This window comes from Erythranthe guttata, chromosome 14 (genome assembly GCF_056151865.1).
Source record: "Erythranthe guttata isolate IM_541 chromosome 14, IM_541, whole genome shotgun sequence".
NCBI classification, from domain to species: Eukaryota; Viridiplantae; Streptophyta; class Magnoliopsida; order Lamiales; family Phrymaceae; genus Erythranthe; species Erythranthe guttata.
This window is the reverse complement of record NC_142546.1, coordinates 25739828-25752737: the sequence shown is the minus strand read 5'-3', so window position 1 is coordinate 25752737 and position 12910 is coordinate 25739828. Positions and strand designations below refer to the sequence as shown.

At 37.7% G+C, this 12910-nt stretch overlaps 2 protein-coding genes across 2 annotated transcripts; both read left to right on the top strand.

The window, feature by feature from the left end:
• Positions 1 to 4281: 4281 nt before the first annotated feature.
• On the top strand, positions 4282 to 9504 carry LOC105959627 (PH, RCC1 and FYVE domains-containing protein 1). Its single transcript, XM_012983771.2, has 9 exons — positions 4282 to 5089; positions 5647 to 5733; positions 5830 to 5919; positions 6018 to 6104; positions 6177 to 6296; positions 6388 to 8433; positions 8534 to 8680; positions 8775 to 9124; positions 9223 to 9504. Exons 1-9 carry the CDS (start codon positions 5042 to 5044, stop codon positions 9380 to 9382), a joined length of 3135 nt encoding a protein of 1044 aa, XP_012839225.1. The 5' UTR covers positions 4282 to 5041; the 3' UTR covers positions 9383 to 9504.
• A 102-nt stretch (positions 9505 to 9606) lies between these two features.
• On the top strand, positions 9607 to 12180 carry LOC105959628 (Concanavalin A-like lectin protein kinase family protein). The gene has a single exon (XM_012983772.2). The coding sequence runs from the start codon at positions 9860 to 9862 to the stop codon at positions 11972 to 11974; it is 2115 nt and encodes a 704-aa protein (XP_012839226.1). The 5' UTR covers positions 9607 to 9859; the 3' UTR covers positions 11975 to 12180.
• The last annotated feature ends 730 nt before the right edge of the window (positions 12181 to 12910 follow it).

Below are 12910 nucleotides of genomic sequence, written 5' to 3'. Positions count from 1 at the left end.
TGATGAGTGTTCTGAGGTTTGCATAACTATGGATGTCAATTGTGCTGCTATAATGGTTTTACATAAATTTTGGAATTGAATTTCCATTTGTGGTATAAACATGACCACATGCTTACGTCATCATTACTTCACACTTCTTATGCAGAAAGTAAGCCCATTTCTTTTTGGGCCGGCCCAATTTCATACTGGGCCATTTTATTAATCATAGAGCCAGATATTAATTTTAGCTGTAATTAATAATTATTAATATCTTAAAATCTTATATATAAAAGAAAGAAACGCTAGGGCAACTCAAGAAACCCTAATGTTATATCTGTAATTTTTTCTTATATATAAAAGAAAGAAATACTGAGGCAACTATAAGAAATCCTAATGTCATAGTTGTAATTTTTTTTTTTATCAAATTTATCTCCTAAATATTATTTTAAATATTATTTTAGATTTTTATCTCCTAAATATTATTTTTGATTTGTATCAGATTTTTATCTCCTTAATATTATTTTCGATTTTTATCAAGTTTTTATCTCCTTAATATTATTTTAAATATTATCTTAGATCTCCTAAATATTATTTTAATTATTATTTTCGAATTTTATCAAATTTATATCTCCTAAATATAATTTTAAATATTATTTTCGATTTTTAGCAGATTTTTATCTCCTAAATATTATTTTCGATTTTATCAAATTTTTATCTCCTAAATATTATTTTAAATATTATTTTCAAAATTTATCAAATTTATATCTCCTAAATATTATTTTAAATATAGTTTTCGAGTTTTATAATAATTTTATATCCTAAATATTATTTATCAATTTTTATCAAATTTTTATCTCCTAAATATTATTTTAACTAATATTTTTGATTTTTATCATATTTTTGTCTCCTAAATGATATTGTTTTATTATTTTCGTATTTTATCAACTTTTATCTCATTAACATTATTTTAAATATTATTATCGATTTTAATCAAATTTTTATCTCTTGTATATTAATTTAAATATTATTTTCGATTTTTATCTCCTAAATATTATTTTTCGATTTTTTATCTAATTTTTATCTCCAAAATATTATTTTAAATATTATTTTCGATTTTCATCAAATTTTTATCTCCTAAATATTATTTTCGATTTTTATCAGATTTTTATCTCCTAAATATTAATTTTGATTTCTATCATTTTTTTATGCCTGAACCAGCCAAATCACTCATATTTTGAACCATAGATATCTCTAATGCACAAACAATTAAATCTCCTAAATATTATTTTATCTCCTAATTTTCAGCCATGAACATCTAAACACTAAATATAAATTTTTGATGATAAAATACTAATTATCGTATTCCCAAAGATGGACAACATCCCAAAGACTTCCCTTAAGACTCTTAACACTTTCAACTTCTCTCTTCTACTTCAACACGTTTGTGTTTTATGTTCTTATTTATATCCACCTCTGCAACTTCTACCTAAGGCTTCTTCTTTTGGTAACCCGACTTTAGAATTTTTGTCTTATTTTCTTCTTTATCCTATTGACTGTGTGGTAATTAGTTTGCATTTTTTCCATCATGGCTTATAGGTAATTTCATTTTGTTAAATTATGTGTTTCATTAATTTATACCAAAGATTTCAAATTTTGTGTATAACAATTATTTCCTTTTAGATATTATTGGACATGTTATTGAAAAGGATGATTGGAGATAACTAAGCAAAAATAGGCGGAGCCACAAGCTATTGGAAGTCGGCCTTCAAGACATATTGTTTGTATGGATATTTAATTTATTGTTTATATTTATTTTTGTTTCTTAATTTTCCAATTGTTAATTCCAGTGGCAAAACAGGACCAAAACAAGGCAGTGAAGAAGGGCTTAATTACGATGCAAGATGTATAGGTGGCCTTTTACGTTGGTATGTTGTCGATAGTTAATAGTTTAGTTATTAGGTTAAGTAAGTTATTAAATCTAATTACTTTTAAACTCAACATGAAAGACATAGTTGATGATTTTGTTTCTGGTTCAAATTTTCAATCTAATGGTATTAGTTGATTTAATTTGCTTGGAAAATTATTCAACAGTGAAGTTATTTGTTTTTTTTTTCTTTTTGTTGTTATGTAGTATACTTAGTAATGTTCCACTGATGAATTATTAATGAATGATTATAACAAAATTTTGATCATACGATATATCAAACGTTTGTTTATATTCTTATAACATCAAAACAATGTAATTTGTTGTCCCGTGCATCGCACGGGGACAATTACTAGTAATAAATAAAATCATAAAACAGTCATAAAATTTAGGGCTAGTGACTAGAGAATGGACTGAGATTTCTCCAACTTTTCCTCTTCATTGTTAGGGGGCCATAGTAGTATCCATTGGGCCTAGACACGGCCATGGGGCGGGTCAGGCTCCGGGACGCCAAAACTAACCCGCGGGGAGATGGGGCCGGGTCTGGGTCTCAACCGAATTTTTCAATTTTTTTTTAATTGGGGTGTACCCGTCGGGTCTCGAGTCTGGATATGGGGACCCAAAACCAACCCATAATTTGGCAGGTCCGGTTCCGGGTCAATGGTCAACGGGGCAAAATGAACCCGCGGTTGTGTCTAATTGGGCCTATGCAGGTTGCGATCAATTTTGGGCTATTGATTTTACAGAATTTAATTGGGGCTCATAAATTTTTAAATTTATTTTGGGATTTAACATTGAAGCCAGAATCAGCAAGGAACTGAATTCACATAATTAGCAACAAGTTAAAAATGATGATTCTAGATGAGTAAAGAAGTGACAAGCAAATAGATTGACTGATATGATAACATATATATATTTAGTTTTCCCTTTTATAGGTATAAAATCAAATCATGGAAAAAAAACCTTATTCGAATTTGGACTGACTATATTAATTGATAGCAAAAAAAGCAAGGGTATTATTGTCATCCAAATCCAATCAATCTGAAATTAATTTGCTAAAGTAGTAAAATGTTGGATAATGGTCCCCCATGTTTGTAATAATGCAGAAAAAGCCACTTATCAAAAAATAAAAATGCAGAAAAAGCCTTGTGGGTATTGTCACATCCAAAGCCCATTCAAACTATAATATTTTGGACTTTTTCCCCCCTATGGATTAAGTTGAAGCCCACTCTCACTGTGTGTGTTTGTGTGTGTCCTGCTTTTTGTTCGTGGGTCCCATTTTTTGCAGCAAATAATTTGTGTATTTATGTCTGTTTTTTCAGTTGATTAATCATAGCATATCAATTATCAACCAGTAGTTTTTCCTACGGTTTCTAACTTTTGCTTCCCTACAGTTATCAATTATCACAATCCAGGAAGGCAGACTTTTAAAACTTGGATATAATTAATTGTATTTTGATTGCATTTTCCTATCATCATTACAAAGTATAATAATGCCTTACTTTCTCTCTCTCTCTCTAGAAATAACATTAGGCTTTATATAATTAGCAATTACAACACACTTAAGACTGTAAATTTTGGATTTGTTCCTTAATCTTTTATAACCGAACTCAAACGTGCAAATAATAAGAGTTAAAAAGTCAAAAGATGATGCTAATTGGGTGAAGGAAAAAAGTCAAAGAGATGGTCGGCTAGGATTGTCGTAAGCATTGAACAGAGTTTGGTGATCTTCCTCGTCCAAGTAGGGCCCGTTTCACTTTGTGGGACCCACTACCTTAAAACTTGGTTGCTCACCTAATTGAGAGAGTACTTCTTGAAAATTATTAATTTCATTTTGCATTTAAATCAAAAGGATATTTTGAATGATTATTACACTAAATAGAAGAATATAACTAGGGGTGTGAACGAGTCAAGTTAGAGCCGAGTTCGAGTTCGACGAGTTGAATTTTTTTGTTCGAGTTCGAACTTGAATGAATTTTAATGATCTCGAGCTGTCAGACAACTATAATCGGGCTCGAGGTGGAGGTCGTCCGAAGTTTGGACTCAAAAAATCCGAGCTCGAATTCGTGCTTTTGTCGAGTCGACTCATTGAGTTCACGAGCCCTAACTCAGCTCGTTTACCACCAATGGTAACACAAACCCAAAAGTTCTAGAAATTGGGAAAGTATTTGGAACTTGGAAAATTTGATTGTGGTGTATCAAATTAATCTTGGGAGAAATGCATTCTTCTCAAGTTGCCACGTTGTCTATATTTTATGGGGAGAAAAAGAAAAAGAAAAGAAAGCATTGAGATTCAATTTTGGTAGTGTGCTAATTGCACATAAAATAATCACATCAATTACCAAGATTTGGTTAGCAACTACTAACAAGCCGTCTTTAACAACTGTCAAATAAATACATTATCAATGGGAACAAAATAATAATTAAATTAAAACCAAAATATATATGTGTTCATATTACTAGTTAATTAGATTAACAAATTAATTTTACAGATAAGAGAGACGTTATGTAAATGTAATTGTCAGTAGAACAAATCGATGATGTAATAAAATAAATAATAATGTACTAGACAAATTGAACTAAACTTTTTTCTTTTCTTTTTCTGTTTGACTGCGTACTCTGTTTCCTCTTACGCCCACACCACCACCTTTCATCTTCATCTTCTCTCTCTTACTCTCTCTCTCTCTCTGTTGGCTACATTTTTCTTTACATTTATTGGTTGTTCTAGCTATTATTTAGTTTTTTTCTCGCCGTCGCCGGTGAAGGGGGGTGCCGGAAAAATCGCCGGACGGCCCCTTTTGTTTTTCCATCAGCGAGTAAGTCAAACCTAGTCAATCTGAAGCGTCGGAGGACTCACCATTGGATTTGGAGCTTCGGAAGAGAAGAAATTGGAAATTTTCGGGACTCGTTTTTATTTTTCAGGCTGGGTGTTTTTTTTTTGTTTTCAGATCTGAGTGAGATTGAAGGTGTGGGTTCGGTTTGAATAATTTGAAGGGGGTGCGGGGGAAAGTAGGCGGGGGTGGAGTGGATGGTCGTCGTGCGCGGCGGTGAGGAGGTTGCGGAGCGGTGGCATGATAATGAGCGAAAGGGGAAGGTGGTGGTGGCGGTGGTGTGGAGGTGGTGACTGTTTCACATGGAATGGCAGATCTTGTTAGCTATGCTAATGCCGACCGTGACATCGATCAGGTATATTTTACATTTGTTTTCTCTCTCTAGAATTCATGCACCCACAAATTGAATCAATCGTTTTTTTTTTTTTTTGGTTTTTAACTTGGTAAAAAAAAAAAAACTAATCTAGGTTTTTCAAGAAATGTTCAAATGTAACAGGGCCCTTGATGTGAAATGTGGATGTTAAATCTTGATTCGGAGCTCTTTGCCGATTTTGATTACTTAATAGCTCGTAATTTAACGGGCAATGCTAGTTCGATATATAGCACGTCTGCCCTAATTACTAAATCGATAATTTTTTTATGTTCACTGCTTGTAGTTGGTTCCATATAATGATGATGCGCTCGTTTCTTTGGCTTTCGTGTGTTTTCAAGAAGGGTATGTGATGTTTAAATTTTTGGATGCCTAGTGATGTTCGAAGAGTTAACAAAATCGAAACAAAACGAGACCTTTAGATAATGAATAGCAGTTCACTTAGTTTGACTCCAAAGGTTGCATTAAAATATATATTGATTTTACGAGGGATGATGTAAGGGTGATGTTTCGTTATTGATCCGTTTCTTTTTTGTATTCAGGCACTGATTTCGCTAAAGAAGGGAGCTCAACTACTTAAATATGGTCGTAACGGAAAACCTAAGTCGTATCCATTTAGACTCTCGAACGTAAGGCTAACATACAATATACACAATGGTTACTCGATTAATCTTTTCGACAACATGCTAATTGCTGTTTTTTTTAATTTGAATGTTACGTTGCAGGATGAAAAAACTTTAATTTGGATTTCTAATAGCGGCGAAAGAACTTTAAAGCTAGCTTCAGTTTCAAGACTCATCCCTGGACAAAGAACCGTGAGATTTCAAATACCGAATATCATGTTACCCGCCGTTCACACTAAATCTATATTGAATTTGAAGTATTTTAATGAATTATACGAACTTGTTAACAGGCTGTTTTCCAACGATACCTGCGCCCAGACAAGGACTACTTATCATTCTCTCTCATATATGACAACGGGAAAAGATCGCTTGACTTGGTCGGTGACTTGGACTTTTGCATTTACTGTTTGTGTATGATTGAGTTTATATCTAATTTATTGTATTATTAGATATGCAAGGACAAGGTTGAGGCAGAAATCTGGATAGCTGGCCTTCAGGCACTGGTATCATCCGGAAAAGCTGGTCGCTCGAAAATCGATGGATGGAGAGACGGAGGCCTCTATTTTGACGTAAATTATTATTTTACATTTATATATATATTTTTTATTTTATAAACGGTTTAACAGTTTAAGTGATGGTTATTGGATAAAATGTTTTCAGGACAACAAAGATTTGACGACAACTAGTCCAAGCAACAGTTCCGTAAGTGCTACAAGAGAAAACAGCTCTCCCGAGGTTTCGATTACTTCAAACATAACCGCTTCACCGAAAAACAACTCGGACAAGTCTCATGTAGTTTCATCAGACCAAACAAACATGCAACTGAAAGGATCTTCGTCTGATGCTGCTGCTGCTCTGAGATTCAGTGTATCAAGTGCTCCCAGTACTTCCAGTCACGGTTCAGCTCAAGACGAAGGTGATGTCTTAGGTGATGTGTATATATGGGGCGAAGTTATATGTGATGATGTCATTACTTCCAATAGCACGAGAACCGACGTTCTCGTTCCTAGGTTGTTGGAATCAAACGTTGTCTTGGACGTGCACCAAATAGCATGTGGGGTCCGCCATGCTGCTTTAGTCACGAGGCAAGGTGAAGTCTTTAGTTGGGGGGAAGAATCAGGCGGAAGGCTTGGACATGGAGTTGGACAAGACGTCACTCAACCTCGTCTGGTCGAAAGTTTGTCTTTTCTGAGCGTCGATTTTGTTTCTTGTGGAGAGTTCCACACTTGTGCTGTCACAAATTCCGGTGAAATCTACACATGGGGTGACGGCACGCATAACGCGGGCCTATTGGGTCATGGCAATGATGTCAGCCATTGGATACCGAAGAGAATCACGGGCCCACTCGAGGGGCTTCAAGTTGCATTCGTCACTTGTGGGCCATGGCATACTGCTTTGATAGCTTCGACAGGTCAGCTTTTTACGTTTGGGGATGGAAATTTCGGAGTTTTGGGGCATGGTGATAGGGAAAGTGTTTCCTACCCGAAGGAAGTTGATTCCTTGACAGGGTTGAGAACTATAGCAGTTTCGTGTGGAGTGTGGCACACTGCTGCTTTGGTGGAGGTTATTGCAGCGAATTCTACTACAAACGTTCTGTCTGGGAAACTGTTCACGTGGGGCGATGGAGACAAGAATCGGTTAGGACAAGGTGACAAAGAGCCTCGTCTGAAGCCTACTTGTGTTCCTGCATTAATAGAGTTCAATTTCCACAAAGTTGCGTGTGGCCATAATATGACAGTCGGTTTAACCACATCGGGAAATGTTTTCACAATGGGAAGTACTGTCTACGGTCAGCTCGGAAACCCTCAGTCAGATGGAAAAAAACCAGTCTTGGTCGAAGACAAGCTCGCACACGAAACAGTCGAAGAAATTGCTTGTGGTGCGTATCATGTGGCTGTACTAACATCGAAAAACGAGGTCTACACGTGGGGTAAAGGAGCTAACGGGAGTTTAGGACATGGAGATGTAGAAGACAGGAAAACACCTACTCTAGTCGAAGCTTTTAAGGACAGGCATGTTAGATTTATTGCATGCGGGTCGAATTACTCTGCAGCTATATGTCTCCATAAGTGGGTTTCGAGTGCCGAGCAGTCACAGTGCTCGTCTTGTAAGCAGGCTTTCGGTTTCACGAGAAAGAGGCACAATTGCTATAACTGTGGACTTGTGCACTGCCATGCTTGTAGTTCAAGAAAGGCAGTAAAGGCAGCATTAGCACCTAACCCTTACAAACTTTACCGCGTGTGCGAATCTTGTTTTACAAAACTGTCCAAGGTGGCAGAATTAGCTGGAGCCAATAGCCGGAGAAACAGCGTGCAACGTCTTTCTGGAGAAAACAAGGATAGATTGGATAAGGCCGATCTGAGGTTTGCCAAGTCAGCATCGATGCTGCCTTCTAACATTGATTTGATCAGACAGCTGGATACGAAAGCAGCTAAACAAGGAAAGAAGGGCGATACATTCTTTTTAGGCCGAACCTCTCAAATGTCTGTTGATTTTCGTAGAACTGTGCCACGTCCGACAATTACCACTACGCCATCCGGTGTTGGATCAAGAGCCGTGTCGCCCTTTTCGAGAAAATCTAGCCCTCCTAGATCTGCAACACCCGTCCCTACAACATCTGGGCTGTCTTTATCCAAAAGTAGTACAAATAGTTTGAAGAAGACCAATGAAGTCCTAAATCAGGAAATTCATAAGCTACGTTTGCAGGTATATATATTTATTTATCGCTAATGTTTCGATTTTTAATCTCTCTCTCTCTCTCTCACTCCCTCTCTCTAACTTTTGTGACTATTTAACTCGGATTTAGGTAGAGAGCCTTATAAATCGATGCGAACTGCAAGAATTGGAGCTCCAAAGTTCAGCAAAGAAAACCGAGGAAGCAATTGCGTTAGCTGCAGAGGAATCTGCTAAGTGCACAGCTGCTAAAGAAGTTATTAAGTCTCTTACAGCACAGGTTAACTTCATCCTTGAATCTATTTTGTTTATTCTGTCAAATATGTCAATAAATAATTTAAGTATTAACCTTCGTTAGTTTTTTATGTTTCCAGGTCAAAGATATGGCTGACTTGTTACCACACGGGGCTTATGACCACGAAAGCCTCAAGTTGGTAAACCTGCCGAACGGCGTACAGCATCCACGTAACGATTCTATAAGTATTCTGTCTGTAAGGAGCAGCATGTCCGAAGATCTTGGCAGTAAAGATTGTGGGCCCCACCAAGAAGTCGAAAACATCTTGAAATCAAGAAACGTGGCGGTTTCTGATAATAATAATAATAATGCTAATAATGCTGGTGGCCAAACGGAAAACGAATGGATTGAACAATACGAACCTGGTGTGTATATAACACTTGTAGCTCTTCAAGATGGAACTAGAGATCTAAAACGTGTTCGCTTCAGGTAAAATGACATGGTTTCGACAAAATTTCGTTATGTTTACAGAATTTTGATCGAAAGGTTAAGAAACTCTAATTTTTTTTAATTTTTTTTTTTCTCAGTCGGAGAAGATTTGGAGAACAGCAAGCGGAGAGTTGGTGGTCGGAGAATCGAGGAAAAGTCAACGAGAAATACAATGTGAGGGGATCGGACAAGTCATCTGTTTCGGGGCAGGCAGCTTGGAAATCGGAGGGAGCATTTTCACCTTCTTCACAAATTTAGATTAAGACAACTGATGATTGATTGTTCAAAAGTGTGTTTTGTTCTTAAAAATGTAAGATGCTTACTGTTAGTGTAGTTTTGTCAGATCAATTGGAGGAATTCAATTTTGTCTTTTTTCCCTATTTTCTTACCATCTTTTTTCAATTGATTTTTAGAATTTATTTCTTTACATTTTATTTAAATTTACTGAAAAAGAAATAATAATTACATTAATAATTTCATAAAGTTCTTGAAATAGAAATTTGCCGCAACGGCGCCGTTTCGACTTCAATTTGGAATCCTTTTATTTACGCGGGAAAACTCCATCTCCGTTCTCCAAAGCTCAACCTCTGAATCTTGATTCGTTGGAGAGAGAGAGAGTAAAAACCCCTCATAACAAAAACCCCTTCACGAAATCAAATCAAACCAAATAAATTTCTTGAATTGTTTCTTCACCACCGCAAAAAAACCCTGAAGAAACACATTAAATTTCAAGAAATGTATCATTCTTCCGTCAAATTAATCTGGGCCCTATCGATCTTCTTCTTCTTCTTCTTCGCACTATCTTTCTCAAACCCTATCTTCCCTTCAACCAACATCACCCTATTCGGCGACGCTTCACTCAACTCCAGTTCCGTCATCCTCACCAAACAAAAGAACTGCACCACCTCCTATCCACCGCCGCCGCAGCCACTCCTCCAGCTCCCCGCCGCCACCCTTTCCACCGTCGGAAGAGCATTCTACGCAAACCCCCTTCGTTTCCTCGACCCCAAATCCAACGCCACCGCGTCTTTCTACAGCAGCTTCACTTTCACCATCACCAACACCGACTCATGCCCCTTCGGCGATGGCTTCGCGTTTCTCATCACTCCAACCACCACTTACTTCAGCCTTGAAGACGGTTACATGGGCCTCCCACCGGAAAACGAGGCCTCCCCCTCCGGTCAAGATTCCTATTTCGCCGTCGAATTTGACACCAATTTCCACCCCTATCTCGAGAACATCAGAGGAAGTCACATCGGCATTGATGTGAACAGCGTCCACTCGTTGGCTTCAGTTGATGTAGATCTCATCAAGAACGGCAAAGAAATGACAGCCTGGGTTGAGTACAGAGATTCCGAGAAAAAAATCAAGGTGTGGGTATGGTATGCCAAGCAGAACAGGCCCCTCGATCCTATCCTCGTTACACGGATTGATTTATCCAAACAATTCAAGGAGTTCATGTACGTTGGATTCACCGCTTCAAACGGCGGAGGAAAAGGCTCGTCAATTCACACAGTCGATAAGTGGCGATTCAAGACATTTTTCGGCAATCGACCACCTTCCAACACAACACTAATGGATATAGTAGTCTCACAAGGTGGGGAGGAAGACTGTTTGCTGTGCCCCCATCGTAATACAGCCGTAGAAATCGGCTCCTACTATTATCACCGTCCCAATACAACGATCCTAAATTTGGTTCTAATCTTTGGTGGATTTGCAGCAGCTGCAATTCTGACAGCAGCAGTTATCGTCGGTTTCTGCGTGTGCCTTACGAAGAGGAGAAGGCTGAGGCGAGCACAAAGGGAGAGAGAAATGCGTAGGTTTCGTGGTGGAAGAATGGTCCCACATATGTTATCACTCAATGAAATAAAATCAGCCACCAATGGATTCAACGAGGATAAGATCATAGGCGAAGGAGCTTCGGCCGTAGTATACGAAGGTGCGATCCCTTCGTGTGGATCGGTGGCGGTGAAGAGGTTCAATCACGAAAACAACTACGAATCTTCGATCTCGCAAATCCCATTCAACACAGAGTTTGCAACAATGGTGGGATGCTTGAGGCACAGGAATTTAGTACAGCTGCAAGGGTGGTGCTGCGAGAAGAACGAGCTGATTCTGGTTTTCGAGCGAATGCCTAACGGAAGCCTCGACAAAATCCTCCACAATCGGACGAATTTGACAAAGTTTCTGACTTGGGAGCGGAGATTGAACATACTCCGCGGGGTTGCTTCTGCTCTTATACATTTACACGAAGAGTGCGAGAATCAGATAATCCACAGAGATGTGAAGACTTGCAATATCTTGCTGGATTCTGAGTTCAATGCCAAATTGGGGGATTTCGGATTGGCGGAAGTGTACCGGCGGGGTTCGACGACGAGGTACGCTACGGTGCCAGCTGGCACGATGGGGTATCTAGCTCCAGAGTATGTGTTTTCCGGCGTGCCGACGGTGAAGACGGACGTGTACAGCTTCGGGGTGGTGGTGCTGGAGGTTGCGACGGGGAGGAGGCCGGTGGACGAATCTAGGGCTGCGATTACGGATTACGTGTGGGATCTGTGGGAGAAGGGGGTGATTTGTGAGGCGGCGGATGCGAATATGATTGGAGGGTTTGAGAGGAAGGAGATGGAGGGGGTTTTGATGGTGGGGCTTTTGTGCGCGCATCCTGACTGCGGGAGGCGGCCGACGATGATGGAGGCGGCGAGGATGCTCAGGGGGGAATCGCCGGTGCCGGTGTTGCCGGCGAAGAAGCCGACTATGAGGATTCAGTCTGTTGTTCCGGTTGAGAGTGTGAGTTTTGATGATGAAACGACGCCGTGGTCAACCCCCAAAACACATTTTAGCAGGAGGTAGTGTGTGTGTGTGTGATCGGGAGGAAGAAATGCACGCAGATACACACACTTGCACGTGTAATGATGAATTCGTGTATCGAATATTATAAAATTCTGTTTGCTTGTGAAATGATTTTGATTGGTTCTGTTACTGTAAACATCGATGTTCTATGTTGTAGACACGTGTCAAGCCATTCCGATTATAATGTTTCAAAAATAATTATAAAATTCCAAAACTAAAATAACTAATATTATAAATTGAAATGCTAAATCCCACACTTGTTTTTACCAAATTTTGCACATAACTAAAAATATTTCTCTCACTAAAATCTTTTTTTCTCCTTCCCTACACTTCTTCTTTTTCCCTAACTTTTTTCACAAAATCACACACTAAAAACATCCCTAGCATTCCAAGTTCGAATTTAACAAAAAAATTTCACATGTTCAAACTAAAATAAAGATGGAATTTGAGGAAAAAATTCGAATTCATATGAATTTGAATAATTAAAAAGGCTTTAATGAAATTAAATAAATATTAAATAAAATGGAACTCATTTTTTATGATTATTCACGTAAAAAATTAATGAATTTTGAGTGACTTGGATAAAATTATTTTAGAGAGAAGCTAGAGAGAAATTAAGTAGAGAGGGATTTTTTTTTTAATTTATGTGTGGGATTTAGTAAATTTTAGTGTAGGATTTAGCACACCTATATTATAAATTATAGTAATATTTTAAAAATAACAGTAATGATTTCAATTGCAGTAGCCACCTATTTTTAAATACTACACAATTTTATTCCAAATATATTTATACATAATTACAATTTCAATCCAAAAAATAGGAAAATATCACATATTGGAATTTTAGAAATTAGAATAAAAAAAATTGTTCCGAAATTGACGAAAATTGGAAATCCATAAAATTGTGTCATGATTACATAAATTTGTTAGTGGGTG

Bases quoted from the DNA above. Each gene is read 5' to 3' on its own strand.
- LOC105959628 (XM_012983772.2), top strand. From the start codon at position 9,860: ATGTATCATTCTTCCGTCAAATTAATCTGGGCCCTATCGATCTTCTTC.
- LOC105959627 (XM_012983771.2), top strand. From the start codon at position 5,042: ATGGCAGATCTTGTTAGCTATGCTAATGCCGACCGTGACATCGATCAG. The intron at 5,734-5,829 runs GTAAGGCTAACA...GTTACGTTGCAG, and splicing joins ATCCATTTAGACTCTCGAAC to GATGAAAAAACTTTAATTTG. The intron at 5,920-6,017 runs GTGAGATTTCAA...ACTTGTTAACAG, and splicing joins TCATCCCTGGACAAAGAACC to GCTGTTTTCCAACGATACCT.